This window comes from Phodopus roborovskii, unplaced genomic scaffold (assembly GCF_943737965.1).
Source record: "Phodopus roborovskii unplaced genomic scaffold, PHOROB, whole genome shotgun sequence".
NCBI lineage: Eukaryota > Metazoa > Chordata > Mammalia > Rodentia > Cricetidae > Phodopus > Phodopus roborovskii.
Genome location: NW_026126459.1, coordinates 26,250,174 through 26,273,739, shown reverse-complemented (window position 1 = coordinate 26,273,739; position 23,566 = coordinate 26,250,174). Strand labels below are relative to the sequence as shown.

At 45.0% G+C, this 23,566-nt stretch overlaps 1 protein-coding gene across 3 annotated transcripts; it reads right to left on the bottom strand.

Annotated features, from left to right (window-relative positions):
* Window positions 1-994: 994 nt before the first annotated feature.
* Copz1 (COPI coat complex subunit zeta 1) lies at window positions 995-22,702 on the bottom strand. Of its 3 annotated transcripts, none has more exons than XM_051190084.1 (9): window positions 22,308-22,424; window positions 9,578-9,646; window positions 7,814-7,895; window positions 7,128-7,219; window positions 4,837-4,892; window positions 3,318-3,395; window positions 3,149-3,200; window positions 1,954-1,992; window positions 995-1,163 (listed from the first exon to the last, which is right to left on the bottom strand). In XM_051190084.1, the coding sequence occupies exons 1-9, from the start codon at window positions 22,407-22,409 to the stop codon at window positions 1,116-1,118; spliced, it is 618 nt and encodes a 205-aa protein (XP_051046041.1). In that variant the 5' UTR covers window positions 22,410-22,424; the 3' UTR covers window positions 995-1,115. The 3 variants fall into 3 exon arrangements, with proteins under 3 accessions (XP_051046041.1, XP_051046040.1, XP_051046042.1); XM_051190083.1 differs by lacking the exon at window positions 995-1,163 and adding an exon at window positions 1,213-1,392; XM_051190085.1 differs by lacking the exons at window positions 995-1,163; window positions 22,308-22,424 and adding exons at window positions 1,225-1,392; window positions 22,539-22,702.
* Window positions 22,703-23,566: the final 864 nt, after the last annotated feature.

Here is a 23,566-nt window from a genome sequence, read left to right as displayed (position 1 = left end):
ATAGCTGCCAAAACAGGGAAGAACAGAAACATCACACAAAGGCAGTTTGGAAGAGATTCACTTTATTCGCCTGAAGCACAGCAGCACACAAGGTGGACTCCGCCTGACTCCATTTCTTGAAGAGGCTGCCTCCAGTCTGCCCGCTTCAGCCAATGCAGAGGGCAGAATGCTTGCTCGGAAACGTTTTTCTAAGACGTTTTCACAGAGGTGTAGGGTCAAGGGGCAACATTACATCCAAGAACGGGAATCCAAGCCCTGGAGGAAAGGGGCTGCACCAGAACCCCGCTTCCAGGGAAGGCTGAGGCAGAGAGGGAGGGCTCAACTGCAGATTGCAGAACCAAGGCAGTGGAATGTGAGTGAGAGCTGAGAAGGCCCGGATCATCGAGGCCCCTTCCTTCCCAGGGAGACTACTGTAGTTTTAGTTTCAAGGTCTGGCTTTGCTCCAGGATACCAGAGGCCACACCAGGCAATGACCTCACAGGTGATGCAGGCCGAGGTACGGTACAGACCTAGAGTGGGATGTTCTCATGTGCAGACACAGCAGCTTTGAAGCTGAAGGGCCAGATCATGGTGGAGGCTACACTGTATAAGTTCAGAGGAATTTAAGTCACTGTTCCTCTGCAGATCTGTCCCCCTCCCATAAGCCATTCCTAATCTCTTCCAAGGCAGAGGACAGGGCAGCAGGAAGGAGAAGCTGCTGTGGCAAAGATGCGCAGCCCCTGCCACTGCACACCCACTTGTGTTGAAGGAAGGTGTCCTCCCTTTGCTGGACACATGTGCTGCTGGGATGAGGGCCCTTAAGGCACAGGGAGGAAAACACTCAGCACATTCTTTCTCCTGCTTTGATCTTAAGTAAGCCATAGAAAAGGGCCAAGGAACTAGGAGAGAATGTGGGGGTAGGGGACCAGGGTAGCAGGAAGAGGATGTTTCCCCTGCCTCATTCTAACCTGCCCTTGAGAGGGAAGGTAGGGAGAGGGGGACCCTAGAAAGGATAGAGGTGCAAGGGCCCACTGTGATTCTCCAAGATGACCCTAAGAACATCTGTTGGGGGCCTGGATAAGAAGTCACAGCAGATGTGGGTTTTTGAGGGGCAAGGAACTGGGCACAGAGCATCTTCACCGAAGGAGGGACCACTTGATCTGTTCTTTTGCTGACTGTAGCACCTGCAGAGACAAAGGCAGCACTGAGGGGGGTTTGCACGCCTCGGGGAGTGAGCAGGCTGAGGCTCTCCTTCCCCACACTTGCCTTCCCTCTCCTTAGAAGAACTGGGGATAGAAAATCCCAAGGGTGGAGGAATAGGAGGAAGCTCTCTAAGGCCCTAGAGGGTTGTCAGTTTGGGAAATTCCCCCCGAATTCAAATCCACTGGGGGGATGAAGAGAGAAGAGGTATACCTGGGAGGAAAGAAAAAAAAAAAAAAAAAAAAAAGCTGGGGGTTATTGGACACAGTTATAAAGAGGGGATCATACATCCAGAAGGTGAGGATTCCTAGTGAGCAAACCAAGAACCACTCCCTTGTAGGCCCCCAACGTAGGTAGACAGTCTATCTGCAGTCAAGGAGGAAGAGTGGATCTGCAAAGCCTGCACATTCCAGAATATGCATTTCCAGCTCAGCCCGCATTTGAATAATAAGAAGAGGAGAGTGTGCTCACATGCACACAGACCATCTGCTTAAGGCAAGCCTCTGCTGGGGAATAAATCACTGACTGAGGTATCTGGCAGGGAAGGTTTGAAGGGTACAGAGAGCAAGGCTGACAATCATGATCACAGTAAAAGGAGACAGTGGGGGTTGAGGACACTGTTCAATGAGTCCCCGTGCTCTGGAATAAGAGGGAGCCAGGGGACCTCACTGAGTGTGAGGTCTCAATTCAGACTAGGCAGTTGGGAGTTCTTGTTAGTTAGTCTCTGTAGTAAAGTAACCCTGTCCATGTGGAGAGGAATGAAGAGAGTCATACCTGAGACACGGTCTGCTCTGTAAGGGGGACGTCTTCACCCTGAATATAGAGATAAGCACTTAGACTGGAGCCTGGTACAGGAAGAAGTGTTCCTTTAAACCAAAGCAAAGGCAAATGTCCTAAAAACTTCTCAGTCCCTTCTTCCAAAGACTGAGCCACAATTTTACTTGGCCAGAGGGACTATGAACACAAAAGGGTCATTTTATCCATCCTCCACCTAAAGGCAGGATGACTTCTTAAAAGATTTATTTCATTCCAAGTAATCAGCAGGATATCTGATCCTTACCTCCCTCAACTCTGGGGTGGGGGACCTGATTCCCTAGTCAGAGAAGACCTTCCCTGAATATCAATATGGAGGGGGTGGTGGAGGGAGCCAGGGGCAGCTTAATGGATCCTGCAAGGCCTGATGGGTAATGACGGCATGTTAATTTGAAGAAATAAACTGCTGCAACAGCAGCCTGAGAAGGGGAAGGGGGGAAGCCAGCGTGGGGGGGACCCTCTCTCTTGCCACATAGAGACATATGTTAGAGGAGAAGATTAAACTATGCAAATGGAGCCCACAGCAGTTAAGGGAGAAAACTTCCCATTACCCAGCACTGGCAGCCTTCACTCTGTGGAGGTCAGACCTGGGACACTCTGGGAACTGGAAGCCCTACTCTGTTCAGACATCTCTGCACCATACAATTCACAGGTGGATTCTCTACTCACTATCATCTTGCTGAGCAGACACAAAGCTTCCTACCATTAACTCAAAGACCCCTTTCTGGAGTCACTAGCACCAAAGAGAGCTGAGGTGCTGGCAAATAAGTACTTCCTGAGGGTTCTGTCGACTAAGACAGGAAAAGCACTCCAATGCCTCTGATGACTGGATCCATTCTCAAAGAAAACAATAAGCCAACCTCAAGCCCCTCTATAGTTTCGGAACCATGAATATTAAGGTTTCTTTTACTTCTTTGTTCATTCAATGTTTACATTCAAGTGCCCATTTTGTGCAAAGACCATATAAAATGCTAGGTACCACGTTAGAAACATAAACAAGTTCCTCTGCTTCTCTGGTACACTGAGATGGAAAGGTCAGAAGGGTCCACGCATGTGAGAGGATAGGATGTACTTATGAGCCAGACCCTCGGCTATACTCAGCAGGCCTGGCTTGGAAGGATGTGTGGAGAGACGACGGTTGCACATTCCTGCTTACCCTCAAAGCCACCCGGTGCACCACTTGCTGGGGGTCACTCTCTAGGATCACCCTACAAACACAAAGAAGATCATTGGTCAGGATCACTGGCTGGTCAGCCCACTTGACTTGGAACAGAGGCAGCCACCTCCCTTCCCCACTTCAAATGTAGGCAGGACTGAGAACTTACCCTCCATCCACAATTTCATCCACAGCCAAAAAGAGCCCCTCCATATTCTCCAACAGCGCTCGCTTTTCTACATTTTTCCTAAATCCCCAAAAGAAGAGAAAAATCAGGTTGTTTTGTGTGAAAGTAATGTTGGGCCTCTACCTGAATAGAGGATCCTAAACTAGACCAGTAACTGGCTCCATTATCCACACCAAAAAGTAAGGTAAAGAGCCCCTGAGGTATAGTGATAAGAATGTCTAGAAAGGGAGTCCAAACAGCCAACTTCTAACTCCTAGCTCATTATCCAGTTGCTGCTGCTGCTGAAGCTGCATGTAAAAGAAACAAACAAGCAAACAAAAACACAGCTCACAATCTGGAATTGGTGTTGGTGGAAGGTGTGGAATGCAAATCCTATCTGCATTGGGGCTCTGACAAACTTCTCAAGTCTCTCTGTCTCTCCCCTCCCCCACAGTCTTTTCAAACCATAAAACAAAGGCAAGGAGAGACTAGGAACAGTCCGGGGCTGCATCCACCAGCCACAGATCCGGTGGTTTGTGCATGTGGCCTGTCACATCCGTCAGTACGACTCTTTTCTCTAGATTACCCGAAATGAAGTCTATTCATTCACCTGGCTGGGAAATAAATCATCCCCCTTCCTGAGGAAACCTGAGCCTTTAGCCTGCTGGTTTGTGGGCGGAGAGCTCCTGCTGTTCTACTCCGGATGGATTTCTAAAATGCGTTCACTTAGGAGCTGATGTGGGTTAAGTTCAGAGCCTCGAATGTTTTCAGAGAAAGTATCTTCTATTTTCTCTTGCTTGTGTGCATGGGAACAGAGGGCTACTGGGAGGTATAGAGGGCAAAGAGCACAGTGTACAGGGGAAGACTTTGGCTGGTAATGGTTAATGTTTCCTCCATTCCCAAGGTAGGGATGTTTCACCCGGGACATTCCTCTTGTCCTTCCCAGACTTCAACAGCAGAGGACAAAGCCTAGGAAAACACCCGGGGGCTCAGAACACTGTCAGAATCACTGGATATGACAAGAGTAGGCACAGGCCACCATGATGCATGTCTGTACTCCCAGTTACTCCAGAGGCTGAAGCAGGGATTACATGGTCAGGGGCTGCCTGGGCTACAGCACAGTGAGACTTTGTCTTAAATTAAAAGAAAAAACACAATAAAAGGTTTGGTGAGTGGCTTGGTGGTAGAACAGTTGCCTACCAGTCATTAGTACAGCCAACGGGAGAGGCAGGAAAGGGAGAGAGAATTCTATTCTCCCCTAGTAAGGGACTCTCCTTCATCATTTAGTAAAAGGATCACTCCAAATGAGGACGATACTCTCCACTACCCACCCCAGAGAGTTGCCCACAAATAGCAAGCCCATTTCTTATATTTTTGGTTGTGAGCCTCGCCTTTAACGGCTAAGCCACAAGCCCAATTTCTTACACTGAACTACTTCTCCCACGTGGCTCTCATTTCCCAGATTCCTGGCCCTAAGGGATAGGTACTTTCTCTTCCAAATTTAAACAGAATGTCTGCTCACCTCAGCATCTGGCTCAAGGAGTCAAAGAGGCAATTCAGAACGGCCATAAGCATCAACTGTTAAGAAAGGAGACAGAAGGTTCAAGGCCCTAAAACTGCTACCCAAAGCAAAACCCTCCACTTTATTCCTCTGCAAAATGCACAGGCTTCCACAAATGACCAGACATAATGTGAAGTGCAAACACAACAGCAAGAGAACTATGGTTTTTCATATTCTCATAGAAGCTAATTCTGCTAATTAACAATTCCACAAGTGAAGGTTTCTTTCTTTCTCTCTCTCTCTCTTTTTTTTTTTTTTTTTTTTTTTTTTTTTTGAGACAGGGCTTCTCTGTATAGCCTTGGCTGTCCTGGACTAGCTCTGTAAACCAAGCTGGCCTCAGACTCAGAGGTTTGCCTGCCTGCTGGGATTAAATGCACCAGCACCACTCAGCTAAGTGGAGGTTTCTTTAAGGTAGAAGTTCAAACAGAACTTTGCTGACATAGTCCTCAAGGTATCTTAATCCTCTCTGTTTGCTTTTTATTAATTAAAGATTTATTTTTATTTGTGTGTGTATGCCACATGTGTACAGGTGCCCAGAGGCCAGAAGAGGGCATTGGATTCCCCTGGAGCAGGCCTTACAGATAGTTGTGAGCTGCTCAACATGGATGATAGGAACCAAACTCAAGTCCTCTGAAAGAACAACAAGCAATTGTTGTATTTTTTAGTTTTTTGTGGTAGTGTCCCACATTGCTTAGGTTGGTCTTCAACTAGCTATATAACTGAAGACGAATTCTGAATCCCTAACTATACTTCCCAAGCGATGGGATCATAGGTGTACACTGTCATGCCTCTCTGCCTCTATGTTTCTTTAAAAGCTAGTTTATTTAATGTATGTGCATGTTTGTCTGAATTTATATATCTGTGTATCACATGTGTGTAGTGCCCAAATAGGCCAGAGAAAGCACTGGATCTCCTGGGACTGGAGTCAGAGACAATTGTGAGCCACATGGAAGTCAAACCCAAGTCCTCTGGAAGAACAGGCAGTGCTCTTAACAACTGAGCCATATCCAGCTCCTATCTCTGTCTTTACCAAGCTACCTGGTAGATTAGTAAAGCAAGCAAAGGCTGAGGCCAGAGGAAGGTGGCAGGAGGTCCTTTTTAAAAATGTATTTATTTATTCGCATTTTATGTATGAATGCTGCTCTGTATGTATACCTACCTGCCTGCCAGAAGAGAACATTAGATCCTAGTATAGATGGTTGTGATCTACCATGTAGTTGCTGGGTATTGAACTCAGGACCTCTGGAAGAACATCCAGTGCTCATTACTGTTGAGCTATCTTTCCAGCCCACCTCCACCCCGAGGCCCTTTTAAAAAATGGTACTAGGGATCAAACCCAAGACTTCAAATTTGCTACGCACACACTCCACTACTAAGCTTAATCTCCAGCCCCAGCTTGGGCTCCTGAGTTAGAACTAGGTTTAAATCTCAGCTGATTCTACATGTGTTACCCTGAGAGAGTTAATGGGCTGAATCTCATGAAACAGCTACTTTTGTAATTTGACAAAAGCCAAATACAAGTAATTTTATATGGTTCTTTATGGTTTGGTTTCCTTGTTGGCAAAACAAAAACAGCAATGCCTCCAACCCACAGAAGTGCTGCCAAGCTTAAACGATGCACTCCACAGAGGACATGCACGACAGTGAGCGCTCAGCAGGACCTGATGGAAAATTATCTGGTGGCTTATTTACCTGTCTACACTCCCAAAAGTTGCTGTCACCTGAAACAAACAGTTTTTCCTACATACAGTCCCTCTTAACAACACTGGGAACATGGTACAGTGGCTCACACCTGGAATCTCAGCATCAGAGAGGTTAAGTCAAGAGGACGGCTGTGAGTTTGAAGGCGGTCTGAGCTACAGTGTGACACTTGTCTCAAAACCAAACAAACAAAATCTAAAACATCACTGTGTAGGAAAGGACACTAAAAAACATTCTAATTGGACATGGTGACTCATGCCTGTAATTCTAGCACCTAGAATATAGATGTGATTTGAAAACAGCCTGTTAAATAGTAAGATCCTGCCCCTTAAAAAAAAAAAAAAAAAAAAAAAAAGACCTGGGAAAACTTCCTCTTTGACTGATTCTTTGGCTAGGCCATTTTGTAAGGCTGACAGGGATCTCTAACAGACTTCTTTATGACCTTGCCAGACATCAGAGGTATGTGGCTCTCCAAAGCTCAAAACCAATGGCTGTGTCCCATCTATTGCTTCAGAAGTGACATCAGAGATAGCAAATGGGCAGATTCTCACCTCATTTTCATAGGAGCTGCCAATCACATAGAAATAGAGATCGATGCTACTTTTATAGACCACTGTCAGCCCTTCCAACAGGGCAATTTCACCTTGGGAAAGAAAGCAGAAACTGAATAGTGGGAGAAAAGGAGGCAAAACAGGAGTCCCTGTGAATCCCTGGGGACAGCTGTGAGGGCCAAGCAAAGGCCAACTGTAATGACCTCCAAGCACTAAAGCTATCTATTGTTTAGGGGTCAGCAGAAGGGACGCAGAAACTCAGGGAGTCTAAATGTGTGTTCTTGAGCCCTTCCTCCCCCACTGCACCACTTCCCTCCCTGTGTATGAGGCAGGGTATCAGCGATCCTTTGGAGGTAAAAATGCAGAGCGGTCACCTTTACAGGCTTCCATTTACCTGCCCTAATGGATGCGGTACAATAAGCAGGGCTGCAGTTAAATTTGTCAAGTGAGGCTCATAAATCCAGGGACTAGACAGGTAGCTAACAGCCAAGCTTCTAGCACGGTATTCCCGCGTGAGGTACACTCACCTCCCCATTATATTTCTGAAGAGTTTATTATATGAGGGGAGGAGGAAAAAAGAAAGAGGAGGCCGAGTCATTTTATCTTTTTCTGCAGTCCTGCTGACACCCCCTTCCCGTGCTTGTGGTTCCCCCCAACACAGGGAATAGTGAAGGAGAATGACCTACTATCTGTCCGATGGGTCTTGTTGAAAATGTTCTTCTCAAAGGCCTTCTGCTCCTTGACACTAGGGTAGGTGTCGTCATAGTACTAGTCGAAGAGAAAGGAGACAGGGTTGGGTCATCATGACTGTGAGCCCAGATGATTAGTGACTATTCTACTCTGGCATCTTGTATGTCTCCTTCAAGGCATGGGGTGGGGAAGAAATACTAAGATAGAGAAGAAAGGACTACAGAGGCAGGGAACAACAGGGAGGGAGGGAGGGGGAAGAAAGGGAAAAAGGAAGAAAAAAAGGGAGAGAAGAAGTGCTTGCTGGCAAGCTTCACAATCTGATTTGATCTCCAGAACCCACAAGGTAGGAGAGAGCCAACTTCTAAAAGTTGTTCTCTGGCCTTCTCTAACACACACACACACACACACACACACACACACACACACAAAATGTGGGGGGAAAAAAAGGAAAGGAAAGGACTGTGCTGTCATTAACCCTTCGGTCCCACATGCCATTTCTAAGACTCAGGGCAGAGACCTGTCAGCTCTCCTAAGGAAGACTTCCACCATATGCTTCCTAGGAGCTGCCCTTGTCAGGGTCAGTGCTGAAGAAAGAAGCAACACCAGTGCAGAGGTGCTTCCTCAGACTCTCCCTCAATGCAGGAAGACCAGTCCTTTGTGTGTGTGGTGAGGGGTGGGGTGGGGTGGGGTGGGGTGGGAGTGGGGGGGCTGGTTTGGTTTTTCTAGACAGGGTTTCCCTGCATAGCTCTAGCTGTCCTGGAACTCGCTTTGTAGGCCCTAATGGCCTTAAACTCAGACCTACCAGCCTCTGCCTCCTGAGTGTTCAAGTGCTAGGATTAAAGGTGTGGGCCACCGCCTGGCTGGAAGACCACTCTTACTAAGCAATGGAGAAAGGCCATACAAATCTCTTCCATAGCAAGGCAAGTCCATGCCCTATTCTCCTGCACATCTTGGCTCTTTCTGCTTGCTGAGAAGAGGGCAGTGGAGCACTTCACTGAGCCCACTCCCAAGCACTCCTAGCAAGGGGGTAAAGATGGAGGCTGCTAAATCGCCTGCTCTTTAGGGGCTAATCCGTCGCAGTCAGCTGAAGACCTATGACAGGTCTGGCATTTAGTTACTGGATAACTGTTTCCAAAGGTGTCCTGCATAGTTACATCCAATTACAGGGAGGAACAGCTGGTGAATTCTAACTAATCTCCACCTGCTGATTGATTTATGCTCTGCTCGCCCAGAGTTAATACACCAGGGACAGAAGACATTTCTACAGGAGGGGGAGAATGGAGGAGAGGGGTGTCCTTTTTCTTCTCAATCCATCCAAAGTTACAACACCTCATGGGGCACGCAGCATGGTGAGGACTACAAACTAAGGGCTACAAGTCAGAAACTGGAATACTCCCTGGACAAACTCAGGCTGAGTGACAAGGTAAGAGGGAGGGGCAGAAGGGGAAGGGGCAGATGGGACATAGACAGGCACTTCTAACATTGAGACAGTGTTTTGTTTTGGAGCTAAGGTTCTAAAGTTCTCTCCTGCCCTAAATAGGTTGACAGAGGAAGTTCAGGGTCTGAGCACAGCAGGAAAGAAGAGAGCACTCTAAGGGACAGAAGATTGCCAACTTGGATTTATCTGGAGTGGTCAAGGCAAGAGAGAAGAATTCTCAAAATCATACTCCTGAAGAATTAGAGTTAGTAGGACCAATGCCAACATTTAAGTCTCCAATGTCTCTATCCTGCTCCTAAATGAATATGAAAGGAAATCTCACCTTAGCAAAGAGTCGGTCTCCATCATTGTCCAGAATCAGGATGGCCTTGACAGTGTACAGGGAGGGCTCCTGAAGGAACATGAACACACCTTCAGTTTTGAGGGTTCCACCACTACTAGCAAGCCCATTAATACCCTTCCTTTCATGGTCCCACTGGGCTGCAAAGGGTCACACAGGGGTCTGTTTGTGTCCTCCTACTGCAGCATGGTCAGGCCCAATACCTCCCACTGAGGATAACCAAATGGAGGATGAACTGAAAACTGAGGGAGGGCTCAAAAACAGACTCAGAGAAACAGTCTGACTCATAGGCCTTCATCAAGGTAGGTCACGCTGTTATTTCCAGGTCCTAATGCCAGTCATTTTCCAAATCACAGATGGGCATGGAATGTGACCATGCTAATGAATGAGCACTCCTCATATGAAAGAAGGTTGCATATTTAGAAGTCACTGGTGTCCCAAAGCAGATGCTTAAAGCAAGCCATTCTAAACCATCCATACACAGCAGAAGGAAAGCATTGTATACACACGTGAATGCATGTATACACATACACACACCAGTTCCCTAAGACTGACACCATTCAAAAACTCAGGTATGAAACCCTTCCTCTGCTATATATGCACCATTATTACTTAGCCTGCTACAATAAAAATCAACCTGAATCTTAAGTGAGGTAAAAAGAAAAATATTTGAGAAGCCCAAGGTCCAGGAGGTAATTAACAGAGAAGTTTCTTTCACTACCAAGAATGGAACTAAAATTTAGAGGTGTGGCTCAGTGCTACAGTGCATGTTTAGTATGCAGGGGGCCCTGGGTTTAATTCCCAGCCACTCCCCTACAAAACAGAACAAAATCCCAAAATGAAACAGAATTGCTGACACTGGCTCACAAAGGCACTGCATACAGCCTCAGCTCCAATGGTTATATTTATACCTTTCCTCAACTGCAAACAGATGACTTAGGAAAAGCTGTTTTACTAAATCCCTCCCCTATCTTCACAACCTTTAGAAGGGAAAAGAAAGAGGAGTTGACATTGTGTACAGAAGGCCTCTGTCGCTCACATTATTTGAAGACCTCACCAATAAATACTTTCTGCTATTTCTTGTGCCAAGGCAAGACTGCTTTGCTTTCTTGGTCTAAGGAAACTCACCCATCTTCTAAACGCATTTAACAAAGACACAAGGCACAAGAAAGAATCATTGCAAGGATCCAGAAATAGCAGCCATATAGAGGTAAAGCAAGGTTCCAGGATGGGTGGGGCTCCATGTAGAAAAGCAACCCCAGCTCAAGAGAAGTGGGGATTAACCCAGGTTTTTCTAACATTTATTTACTTATTATTTTATAGGGTCTCTCAATATGTAGTTCTGGCTGGCCACAAATCCACAAGATCCATCTGCCTCTGCCTCCTAAATGCCATCACTTACATTATTATTTTATGTGTATAGGTGTTTTGTCTACATGTATTGTTTGTGCACCACTTATATGGTTAGTGCCCTTGGAGACCAGAAGAGAGTATCCCTAAAACTAGAATTACAGTTGCTATGTGGGTGCTAGAATTGAACTCCAGTCCTTTATAAAAGAAGCCAGTGCCTGTTTAAAATTATTTATTTATTTATTTAGTTTTGAGACAGTGTCTCACTATGTGCCTCTGGCTGTCCTGAAACTTTGTAAACCAGGCTGTCCTTAAACTCACAAAGATCCCATCTGCCTTTGCTTCCCCAGTGCTGGAATTAAAGGTGTTTACCACTATACCACCCAGTTTAAAAGCCAGTGTGTTGTTTCTCTGTGTAGACCTGGCTGACCTCAAACTCAGAGATCCACCTGTCTCTACCTCTGAAGTTGCTGTGATTAAAGACACATGCTATCATTGCCTAGCAAAAGTCAGTACTCTTAACTGCTGACCTCTCTCTCCAGATCACTATAACCCAGTCTTTTGAAAATGGGATAAGAGGGCTGGAGAATGGCTCATCAGTTAAGAACACTGACCTGGGTTCAATTCCCAACATCCACACACAAGCTAACAACTGCCTGTAACTCCTGTTCCACAGGATCTGACACCCTCACACAGACACATGCAAGCAAAACACCAATGCACAGAAAAATAAAATAAATTAAAAGGAGGAGGAGGGATAAGAGCCAGGTAATGGTGGCACACACCTTTAGTCCCAGAACTTGGGTGGCAGAGGCAGAGGCAGAGGCAGAGAGATCTCTGGGTTAAAGGCCATCCTGCTCTACAGAGTTCCAGGTCAGCCAGGGTTGTTACACAGAAAAACTCTGTCTCAAAAAAGAAAAAGAAAATGACCTACGAAATCTAAGCTTTGTTTTCCAGAGCAATGACTGGCACATTCTGAATTCTCAACATTTGTTCAAAATTGAGAGTAAAATTAAAAAAGAAATCTCTTGTGCCGATGTTCTAGAACTGGATTATTACAGTTAAGTGGATTTTATAATGAGACTATTTTGGGGTGATATTATCACCAACCTACCCTCTCCTCTGACACACTTAAAACTGCCCACCCCAGACACACTGTTCTCTAGAATTACAGACAGGAGCACCTCCTCTGCAACCGGGGAACTGTGCTGTCTGGAAGTCTTCTTAGTCTAAAAAGCTCCACACAGAAAGATCACCACACAGAGTAGGCTCTGTTCTATAGTAACTTGGCTGCCCAAGTACCAAAATCGAGCCCTCAATGGGAATGAGTTTCCTTAATAGACAAAAAGGGCCAATAGAGGGAAATGGTTATATGCCCCTCCATCCACACTCACGGCAACCTTAGAGGACTAGCTGCCCACAAATTGAAATTGGACCTTAATCTGGCATTTGTGACTATTCTTACAGCCAGAGTTTGGCATTCCAGAAAGAAATGGGAGTACAATCCCCCCACCCCCACCCCATCGAATGCCAAAATCCCTAATGGCCACCTGCCAAGTAGGAGAGCCAACATTCTTGTGGCCAACACTGTCTAAGCACCTAAACAGCCACACTGACAACTGAGAAACATAGCCCAGGGATCTGCTCCTGGCTCTTTTCACTGGCTTCCTAGACAATACAACCAAAGAACCTCAAAACAGAAACAACACAGAGTCTTCTTGGGCAGGATAAAAGACAGGGTAAGGAGAAGGAGACCAGCTTTCAGGCACTAAGGTTCTGGAACAGAGGGAAGGCAGGACAAAGATCTGATCATTTCAGATTTGCAAAAGAGAGGCCCCAACAAGGAAAGCTGAGGGCTTAGGCAGGGGAAGGAATGCCAATAGAAGGCATCAATCTGCTCCAGTAGAGCCAGCTCTCCTTACTTCTCTTACTACCTCCTAACTCAGGCTGGGCCCTCTTCACTCTATGGCCTTCATCTCTCAGGAGTGGGGAAGCCTGAGAGTTTCCTTCATATCATAAAACCAGTCAGTTTAAAGGCTCCAGAAGCCATTACTGATAATATAATTTCATTCCAAGTTTTGCAAAGGGCACATTTATAAATAACTCCCAGATACTGAGAATGAGCTCCCAGTACAATGGACTAGGCTTTGACCTTGTAATACATTAAATGCTTACTCTCGAAAAAGACCCTACAATCTTAGGACCATACTCAAAGGACTGGAAAGATCTATTCTTCCCTCTCACTTCCCAAATGGGCAGCTGCTAGAAAGCTTTCGAGACAAAGTTCTGTGATGCACTGACTTTCAGAGCCACAGCCTGAGTGTATAACAGAACTTCACCTCAAATGCTAATAGTACCTGGAAATGATGGATAGGCAGACTGGCTTGTGGGAGGATAGATTTTCATGTCTGCTTTTATTATCAAGAAAACTAGAAAGCTGTCCTCATCCTCAGGACAGCTGAAATGCCATCCAACAAGCAACTAGGCTGCTGCAAAAAGCTGTCTGATCTCAATCAGGGACTCATGAAGCCTGGCTGAAAAATCAAGTCTGGGAGGCCCACAACCCATACTGGGAGGGCTAGAGGGAGAAGAGTCCTTTCCAGTGCTGCCCTCTGTGGGCCTTCTTGCTGACTTGTAGCCTAAAGCAATCGGTGCCAGAAAGCCAGTTGTTTTAGGCCCAAGCTATTTGGGTAGAGTGTTTGCCTAAGGTGTGAGACTCTGTGTTCAACCACACACACAAATCAAAACAAAGAAAAACAACAACAACAAAAGAACCCCTACCAAACTCTATTTATGTGTACTTTGTATTTTAAGTAAAACTAATAGGAATAGGTTCAGAAAAGAAAACATGGAAAGCTAACAGTAGCGGCACATATAGCCTAGAATGCAGGTAGTAGAAACAGAAGGGTCAGAAGTTCAAGGTCATCCTCAGCAACTTGGCAAACTCTAGGACAGCTGGGACAAATAACCTTGTCTCAAAACAAGTACAAACAACAATAAACTATGGAATTAAGTCTATTGGCAATATATAAACGGTAAGAGAATACTTGGGTAAGATTTTTGTATGACACCAAAAAGCTTGGAGGAACAAAGTGTAGAACAAGAAACAGAATATTTTAGAACTATGACTATTTGATTCACTTAGGTGACAAAACCAAAAGGCCTAAGAATCAGAAGGGATGGCTCAGAAGTTAAGAGTATTTGCTTCTCCTACCTACACAGGACTCAGGTTCAGGCCTCAGCTCCCAGTTTGGGGGGTGAGGGAGTGGGGTGACACCATCCTCTGATCTCTAAAAGTACTGCATGCACATGGTTTCCAAGTTTGTGTGAAGACAACACTTGTACATATAAAATAAAATAAAATTTGAAAAAAGAAATCTGGTTGAGATCCCTGGAAAGTTCTTCATTCTCTACTTACAAAGATATTCTTGGGGCCATAGCTAAAGGGGGAGGGGTGCCTTGGCTTAGCAATGCATGTGACCAATTAAAAACTGTAACAAAGCTGGGCGGTGGTAGAGTACACCTTCAGTCCCAGCATTCAGGAGGTAGAGGCAAGCAGATCTCTGTGAGTTCAAGGCCAGCCTGGTCTACTTTGTTCCAGGACATCCAAGGCTTCACAGAGAAAACCTGTCTCAAAAAACAAAAACAAGAACAAAAAAAAAAAAAAAAAAAAAAAAAAAAAAAAAAAGAAAGAAAAGAAGAATATTCTTAGGAACTGAGACTGAGACTATGGCTCAGTTGTAGTGCTTGCCTAGCATGAAGCCCTGGGTTCAAACCCCAGTATTACATAAAACCTGACATGGTACCATATCTGCAATTCTAGTGGCAATCAAGATGTAGAGGTAGGAAGATCACATCACAAGTTCAAGACCATCAGCTATATAACAAGTTTACAAGCCTCTGTCTAAAAAAACAATAAAATATCAAAATACAAGATCTGGGGTGATAGCTCAGTTGGTGAAAATACTTGATGGGATATATATATATATATATATGTGTGTGTGTGTGTGTGTGTGTGTGTGTGTGTGTGTGTGTGTGTATGTTTCTCTTATTGGTTGATGAATAAAACACTGTTTGGCCAATAGCCAGGTAGGAAGGATAGGCGGGGCTACAAGAGGAAAGAGTGAGAAGGCAGAGAGAGAGGCTTTGGAGAGACGCCACGTTCAGATGATAGGATGTGCCAGGAGTTCTCTGGTAAGATAAGGCCATGTAGAAATACAAGGATTAGTAGTTATAGGTTAATAATTAAGACAGAGCTAGCCAATAAGAAGCCTAGCCATTGGCCAACAGTTTTATAATATAGTGTCTGTGTGTTTATTTGGGGCTGAACAGTGTTCTGCCAGAACAGAAACCTCCATCTTCAAATACTTGTCATGCAAGCATGAGGACATGAGTTTGAGCCCTAGGAGCCACATAAAAAATCCAAGTGCACTTAATCACATGTATTGTCGATCCCAGCACTGGGGTGAGTTGACAAAGATGACAAGATCCCTTGGGTTCACTAGCCAGCCAGCCTATCCAAATCAAAAAGGTAAACAACAATAACAACCAGGTAGACAGCTGCTGAGGAGGAATGGCACCTAAGGTTAGCCTCTGGCCTCCTACATACATGCACTCATACCTACCCCCACACCTTCCTAGATATAGATAGGATATAGATATAGATATAGATCGGAAACATGGAAGCACAGTCACAGGACACAATTTCTGCCAGTGAGAGGAGCTGAAGTCTCTGAATTCTGGGTAAGACGTTAACTCGTTTTCCTCTCCCTGTCTCTGAGATTCAACTTCATACTCATAAAAGTAAAAGGCTTAACCTAGATCAGCTAAAGTTAATGCTTTTGTTGTTGTTGTTTAATTACAACAGACCCTGTGATAAGCTGATAAAAAAATCTATGGACCTTGTTCCCATCGAAAAAACACACCACATAGTTATGATTTCATAGACTAGGTTTAGGATTAAATGATTTTTCCTCAGAAGATAAGATTCATGTGAAGAGCAGAGGCAGACTGGGCTCTGCATATTTGAAGACAGTCTGGTCTACATAGTGAGTTCTAGGCCAGCTATAACTACATAGTGAGATCCTGTTCAAAAGAGCCAAAAAGAGAAAAAAGAACATGAAAAGCAAAAGTTGAGAAAATAAGTGATTTCCCTTTAGCCAGTTAACAACTTCAATAAAAATATGTGACCTTTGTAAGTTAACATGACCAAGGACCTCACACAGCTTGCAGGGAGAATAAGGATTAGCACCATACCCCACTCCCACCCCAGTATTCGATGGCCATCTTTGGTGCTCAAACTGGACAAGTTAACCAAGCCTGAAGTTCTTTGGAAATGCAAAGTACCAGGTCTTTGCTTTTCTTTTTTCCCAGAGACAGGGTTTCTTTGTGTAGCTCTGGAGACCAGGCTGGCCTTGAACTCACAGGGATCGGCCTGCCTCTGCCTCCCCAGTGCTGGGATTAAAGGTGTGAGGCGCCACCACCTGGCTTTTCTTTTTTAAAAGACTTATTTTACATGTCTGAGTAACCACTGGAGTTAGAGATGGCTGTGATATACTATAGGTGCTGGGAACACCTGAATTCTTTATAAAAGCAACAAATGCTCTTAAGTGCTAAGCCATCTCTCCAGACTCCCAGGTATTTCCTGAAAGCTCAGGACACCTAGCTGCAGAACTTCCTCCACAAGGGTTACACAGTTCCTAACTCTTCAGCCATTACCAAAGTAAAAGATTCACAAAAATGAGGTGGTACTGATGAAATCAGGTGAAAAGAGAAAGCTGGAATCAGCCAGACCTGAGGGCTACATCAAACATCCTACTATATGAATTGGCTAATTAAGAAGCCCACATTTATATATTATTTAGCAAAGGGGAAAAAATAATCAAATGGGACTAGAGGCATCTTTTGTTTTCTTTCCAGTGCTAGAGATGGATGGAACCCAAGGTCAAGTACATGTTAGGCAGGTATTACATCATTGTACTATATTCCTAGCCCTTGGATATTTTGTTTTGAGATAGGGTTTCAGTGTATAGCCCATTTAGCCTGGAATTTGCAATCTGAGAGCTAAACCTCCCCAGTAATAGAAAAGTGGTGTGTGCCCACACCTGGCTGGACATCTAAATTTAAGACACCCTAAAAGTCTTAATTTCTTTCTTTTTTCTTCCCTTTCTTCTCTTTTCCTTCTTCCTTCCTTCCTCTTTTCGTTTTTTGAGACAAGGTTTTTCTGTGTAGCTCTGGCTGTCCTGGAACTCCATATATAGACCAGTCTGGCTTCCAATACTCAGAGATCTACCTGCCTCAGCCTTTCGAGTGCCGGGATTAAAAGCTTGCAACACCACTGCTCAGCCAAGTCTTAATTTTTTTTTTTTTCTTTCTTTTTTGAAACAGGGTTTCTCTGTGATTTTGGAGACTATCCTGGAACTAGCTCTTGTAGACCAGGCTGGTCTCGAACTCACAGAGATCCACCTGCCTATGCCTCCTGAGTGCTGGGATTAAAGGCATGCGCCATCACCACCTGGCTAGAACACTTAAATTCTTAATGGGAATTTCACTTCTTTTTCAAGGCAAGATTTTACTTCAGTTTTCAGCCTAGTCTCAAGGCCAGGAGTCCTTCTGACTCAGCTTCCTTAGCCCTGGGAGCTGCAGGTCCATTTCTAGTGCACCTTTGGCCATAGTTTAAATCATGGTTAATCCTACTGCCCTCTTGCAACTGTTCCTGAGAAAAAGAGCTAAAGACTAGACAAGCAGCCTCTGAGGAAGCCAGGTTTGGTGGCACATACCCATAATTCCTACACACAGGAAGAGAAGGCAAGAAGATCATAAATTGATGGCAGCCTGAACTACATATTTAGGAGCCCCCCTCCCCATACATATGCACAAAGGAGTTGAGAATGACTGGCTGACAGAGCTCATTCAGAACAATTGGGTTCAAAGGGAGTCGTGTTCACTGACTGTAAGGAAGAAGAGCAAAAAAGCCAGTAAGAGAGACTTGCTTTTCTTTGATTTATTCTGGGTGTGAGGGTGGGTCTCATGTATTCCAGACGGCTTCAAGTTCCTATGTAGCTGAGGATGACCTTGAATTTCTGCTCTTCCTGTTCCGAGTATTAAGATTATAGGTGTGAACAGCCAGGCCCGATTATGGAGTGCTAGTTAAGCACTCTGCCAACTGAGCTACATGCCCAACACCAAGATAAGCTTTACCTGCAGCATATGAGTTAAGTTACACAAAAGGATTTCCTGAAGAAATGAAGGTGACAGAGGCTAGGCATTCTAAGGACAGAAGAAACCTAACAGTCTGCTGTGGGAGAAAACCACTCTGCCCAAAACCAATGGAGTGAGAAACAGTAGTAAGAACCTAGATGAGAAAGAGCCTAACTGGCCTTGAGGCTTCCTCACACAGGTGGGCAGCTGCACTTACAATCTGCCTCCCAGAGAGGACCTGGCTTCTCCAGGGTCTGGTTTTCTTTATGTAGAGGCCTCCTCCTCCCCTTCTGACCATGTGATGATTCCCCTAGACCTTTGATGTAATTTATACCTTGCCAGGGACCAACTCTTTCCCACCACTGTGAAGGAGAGGGAGAATATATATATATAAATAAATATGTCGGAAATCTATAACGAGGTCTTCTTGGAGGGCAAGACATGGGGAGAGTTAGAAGCAGCGTCAATTACTCTTTGGGGGTTTTAGTTCAAGCCAAGGTCTGCTTCCAGCAATCAACCATTAAAACAAGCCGGCCAGAGTAACAGCACAGTTTATTCTGATCATTTAATTTGAAGTGTCAATAAATTAAACTTCAATCAATTAAACTAGGTGTGCAATAACCCAGATGGACACCCGGACACCAACATAATCACAATAAAAATTTTTATGGCTGCCAGGGACCTCACCGGGGGCAGTGCTGGCACTGCTCAAGCCCTGGCTGAGAAATATATCTCCACAGCACAGGAACGAGGAGATTGCTTCTCCTAACGAAATGGAGGGGCCAAGCACCAGCAAGGACACAGCTGGGAGAGAGGCACAGGGGACTGCCAGGAACGAGATGGGAGTGCTTTGGGGCTTAATGTAATTGATACCTATGCCCAAAGCAGGAGGAGGGAGCATTTAGGCCAAGTACCTCTACTGTTAGTGCCAAAGGAATTTAACAAAGGCCCCATTAAGATGATTCAGGAAGCAAAGGCCACTGAGACAATATCAACCTTTGAGTCACTGATGTGTCCCACAGCTTCCTCCTCCAGATACATGTACATCCTAGTGCACTTTAGATGGCCTGATATTTGAATGAGATGTGGGAATCAGAATTCTGTCAGTTTTAGTATAAAATATTAAGGGAGACAATGGATAGAATTGAGGTCTAATCTATAACACACAGGAAAAGAACTCAGAAATTAAAACCTGGAAGAAAAAAAATCTATGTACAAAGGTTTTAAGAATTTGAACTACTATAGTAATTCAGCTTTGAGGGTGAAAAGATAGCAAAGGCCAAAGAAAAGCCTAACTTATTAACTTTAAGATTCCAGATTATAAATGGAGAATTTCGACCTGCAGATTCCTCAACTAACAATTGAGGAAAGGAGGGCCAGCAGAGGCTAAGGCCAGGCCAGGGTAGGAACCAAGTGTCAAAGGACTGAAGGAAGATTAAACAAGTTTGATTATAAGCTAAAGCTGCTATGCTTTTTTTTCCTTCAAGATTTATTTTATGTGTATGATTGTTTTTGCCTGGATATGTGTGCATCACCTATATACCTGAGGCCCAAGGTCAGAAGACGTGTGTATGTGTGTGTATATGTGTGTGTGTGTGTGTATACACACACATATATTTGTATGTATACACGCACACAACATTTTGGGTTGTTTATTTTTTTTTCTCTGTGTAGCCCCAGCAGTCCTAGAACTCACTCTGTAGACCAGCCTAGCCTCAAACTTACAGAGATCAGCCTGCCTCTGCTTCCCGAGTGCTGGGATTAAAGGCAGGAGCTACAACCCCCAGCTGCCTGTAGGTATTTTATCCTCAACAAAAACTTAAGGAAAATTCTGCACACTGAAGAAGTGTAAGAACCTAGAGAAACATCAGAGAGAAACTTGGTGAAGCTAGGAGATTACAAATTCAAGCCCAGCCCTGACTACATAATGAGACTGTCTCAAAAAATAGAAATCTGTTCCAGGAGAACAAAGAAACCAAAATGGAAAATGGAGTTTTGCTACTGTGCTTCACTGAAAAGTGTGCTAGTAGCAAGGACTCAGCATAGTTTTAAAATTAAAGGTAAAAGGCGAGCAAGGGAGTTAGCAAGGATCTGTTAGTGCACGCAGCAGGTCAGTTCTGCTGAGAGTGGGAGAACAAGGAAGAGCCGTGCTGAGAGACCACTCAGTGCCAACGGACGGAGAACAAAGAGAAATGACAGACATTGCCCACATAACTTCAACTATCCCTGTGCTAGGGGCCAAATATAGGTAGGGCCTTTAAAGTCAGCTAGACCACGTGCTCTCAACATCGTACTACACTCAGCCCAACAGAACCAACGGTGAAAGGGACCCTCAAGTGTCACCTTCCTTACTCTTTTTTGTTTTTTCAAGACAGGGTTTCTCTGTGTAGCTCTGGCTGTTCTGGAACTACCACTGTAGACCAGGCTGGCCTCGAACTCAGAGATCCGCCTGCCTCTGCCTCCTGAGTGCTGAGACTAAAGGCATGCACCACCACTGCTTGGCCCATTCCTCATTCTTTAAGCTGGCTCCACTAAATTCATTTTGGTTGGGGTTTTTTTTTTTGTTGTTGTTTGTTTATTTGTTTTTCGAAACAGGGTTTATATGTGTAACAGCCCTAGCTGCCCCAGGGACTCATTCTGTAAACCAGGCTGGTCTCAAACTCACAGAGATGCGCCTGCCTCTACCTTCCAAGTGCTGGCATTAAAGGCGTCTGCTGCTGCCACCACCCGGTTAATTTTGGTTTTATGAGACAAGATCTTACTCCATAGCCCAGGCTGACCTCAAACTAGCAGCAATATGGCCTCAGCCTCAACCTCAGCTGGGGTTATAGGTGTGAGCCTCCACATCTGATTAAAAAGTTTAAAAATGTCCAAGGAAACCAATCACAGATTTTATCCACATCTGTTACCAGATGTAAAAAATTCGTTAACTGACTGGTACAGTAAGTACTTAAAACAAATTACTCAAGATGTAAGCATTTTGCTTCAATTTGCCCAACTCCTATAATGAGAATAAATTCTCTTTGACATTTGAAAGAAGGGAAGAAGGTATAGGCAGATGGGTCTGTGGTTAAAGTGCTTACCACACAAATGTGAAAATCAGAGTTCAAATTCCCACATAAACATCAGGTGGGCATGGTGGTCTGCCTTGGCTATGCAGCCAAGTTGATTCCAGTATGACCTATATGAAGCTCTCACTCAAAAAACTAAAACAAGTTGGTGTGGTGGCACATACCTTTAATCCCAGCACTTGGGAAGTAGAGGTAGGCAAACCTCTGTGAGTTTGAGCCCAGCCTGGTCTACACAGTAAGTTCCAGGATAACTGGGGCTTCAAGGAATGAGGGAGGGAGAGAAAGAATCTGTCTCAAAAAAAAAAAAAAAAAAAAAAAAAATACACTCTTTCACTCTTTCTTTTCATAAGGAGAGAAGGCAAAACTTGTTCTTTTCTTTTACTGACCAAGGTTTGGCATGTATACATATAAGCAATCTAAGGAAAATGGGAGTCAAGGAAGACTCTATGGAAACATTCCTGGAATCCAACTCAAGGAAAGAAGCTGGAAGTTAAATTCCTACACTAAAACACAGACACAGATAGGCAGCCCACCAATGCACTTGAAAGAAATGCCCTGGTCCTGTTCTAAAGGGGTAGTGTTTTATTTGAGCAAGCAGAAGTGACCAACAGACAAGAAAGCTAATGCACTCCTGTAGCCACCACAATTCTCATGTAACCAGAAGACGAAGTCTGACAATGGACCCTACATTACAAGTTCCTAAAGTCTGAAGGAGGAGGGAAAAGGAGGACAGAACATGGAGTCAGGAAAAATATTCCAAAAACTATACTAGCTTTACCAGGTATTCCAGAACTTGCGGAGTGCTGATTCTCAATCATAACAGAATTATATATATATATTAAGGATTAAAAGGAAACCGAATCCATGAGCAACATGATTTGGAATTACCAATAGAAAATCGAATTCTGACCACCACGAGGCGTTATCTGAGGCTGACAGAACACCTCTATTCTGTTGTTGCAACTTCGGGGAGTCTGGGGGGGGGGCATATGATGGTTTGGGGAAATTCAAGTAGGTGTGATCCACAACGCTAAGCACTTGGGAGAACTTGAAGGAGCCCCATCCAGCACATTCAGAACTGTTCTAAGGACCCCGCATGCTCTCTTCAACTTTGCCACCGACTCTGCCCTCTTCTCGGCAAGGCTTCCTACTCCGAACCGCTGCTCTAGGTCCCATGTAGGCCACACTCGCATTCCTCGGATAGCGAGAGCTTCGGCCCCCGACGCCTGCCCGGAACTCCCCTCTCTCGGCCCCAGCTGCTAAACCCCGCCTCCCGGACCCTCTGGACACCACGGCGGCGCCACCGGCCCTCCAGCTCCTACCAAAATCAGTGCCTCCATCTTGACCGCAGCTGCTGCCGACGTGGAGTCGCACAAGCGACGTCGCCGCTGATTGGCCCTGAGTCTCTAGTCGGCCCCGCCCCAGAAAAGCAACATTGGGTAAGGCTAAGCCAGCCTTCGCGTGCTGACCACTCAGCGTGGTCTCTCGTGTCGCGGAAGCGAACTGTCCAGCCAGAAGGAGCGGACATTTGATTGTCACCCGGAGTATTCAATGAAAGGCCAAAACCTCACCACAGAAGGGTAGGGGCTGGAGGATCTTTGGGGGCGGTGTCGTTTCCATGGGGAACGCAGGAAGCGATTGTTACTTTGCTATTGGTAGAAGGAGGTCACGTGGTTCCGTCAGCCGCTAATCCACACTTGCTGTAGGGGGTGCTATTTCTCTCCAGCCCTTAGCATTGGCCTCTCAGAAGAGTCCTGCCCGATTCCGGATTCCTTGCGCCCCCAATAGGTCCTGCGTGATATACCCAAGATGTGCGCAGTGTCACATGTACTCATACCCAATAAATAAATATTTTAATATAATATACATTTTGTTTTTAATTTCTGTGGACTGGAAAAATGACTCAGTAGTTAGGAGCTCATACTCTTTCCGTGAAAGACCTGAGTTCGCTTACCAGCTCCCATGTCCGGGGAGTCTGCCACCCACTTTCTTATAATTTTAGAACAGAGCTGAGAAAAACAACCTATATAAAATGAATTACAGTTAATATATGCTAAGAAGGGAAATAATGGTTACATCTCACTTGACAAGGCTCAAATCTAGACAAGATGAAATTTTGGCTGGTTTTGGGGGTGTTGTTTTTGCTTTTTATTTTTTTTTTCCTTTTTCAATTTAAATTTGAAACAAAGTTGTTTTACATGTCATTTCCAGTTCCCTCACCCTCCCATCCTCCACTATCACCCCCACCAAACTCCAGCTCATTCCCTCTCTGCTCCCCAGGTAGGGTGAGGCCTTCCATGGGAGTCTTCAAAGTCTGTCTTATCATTTGGGGCAGGGCCTAGGCCCTCCC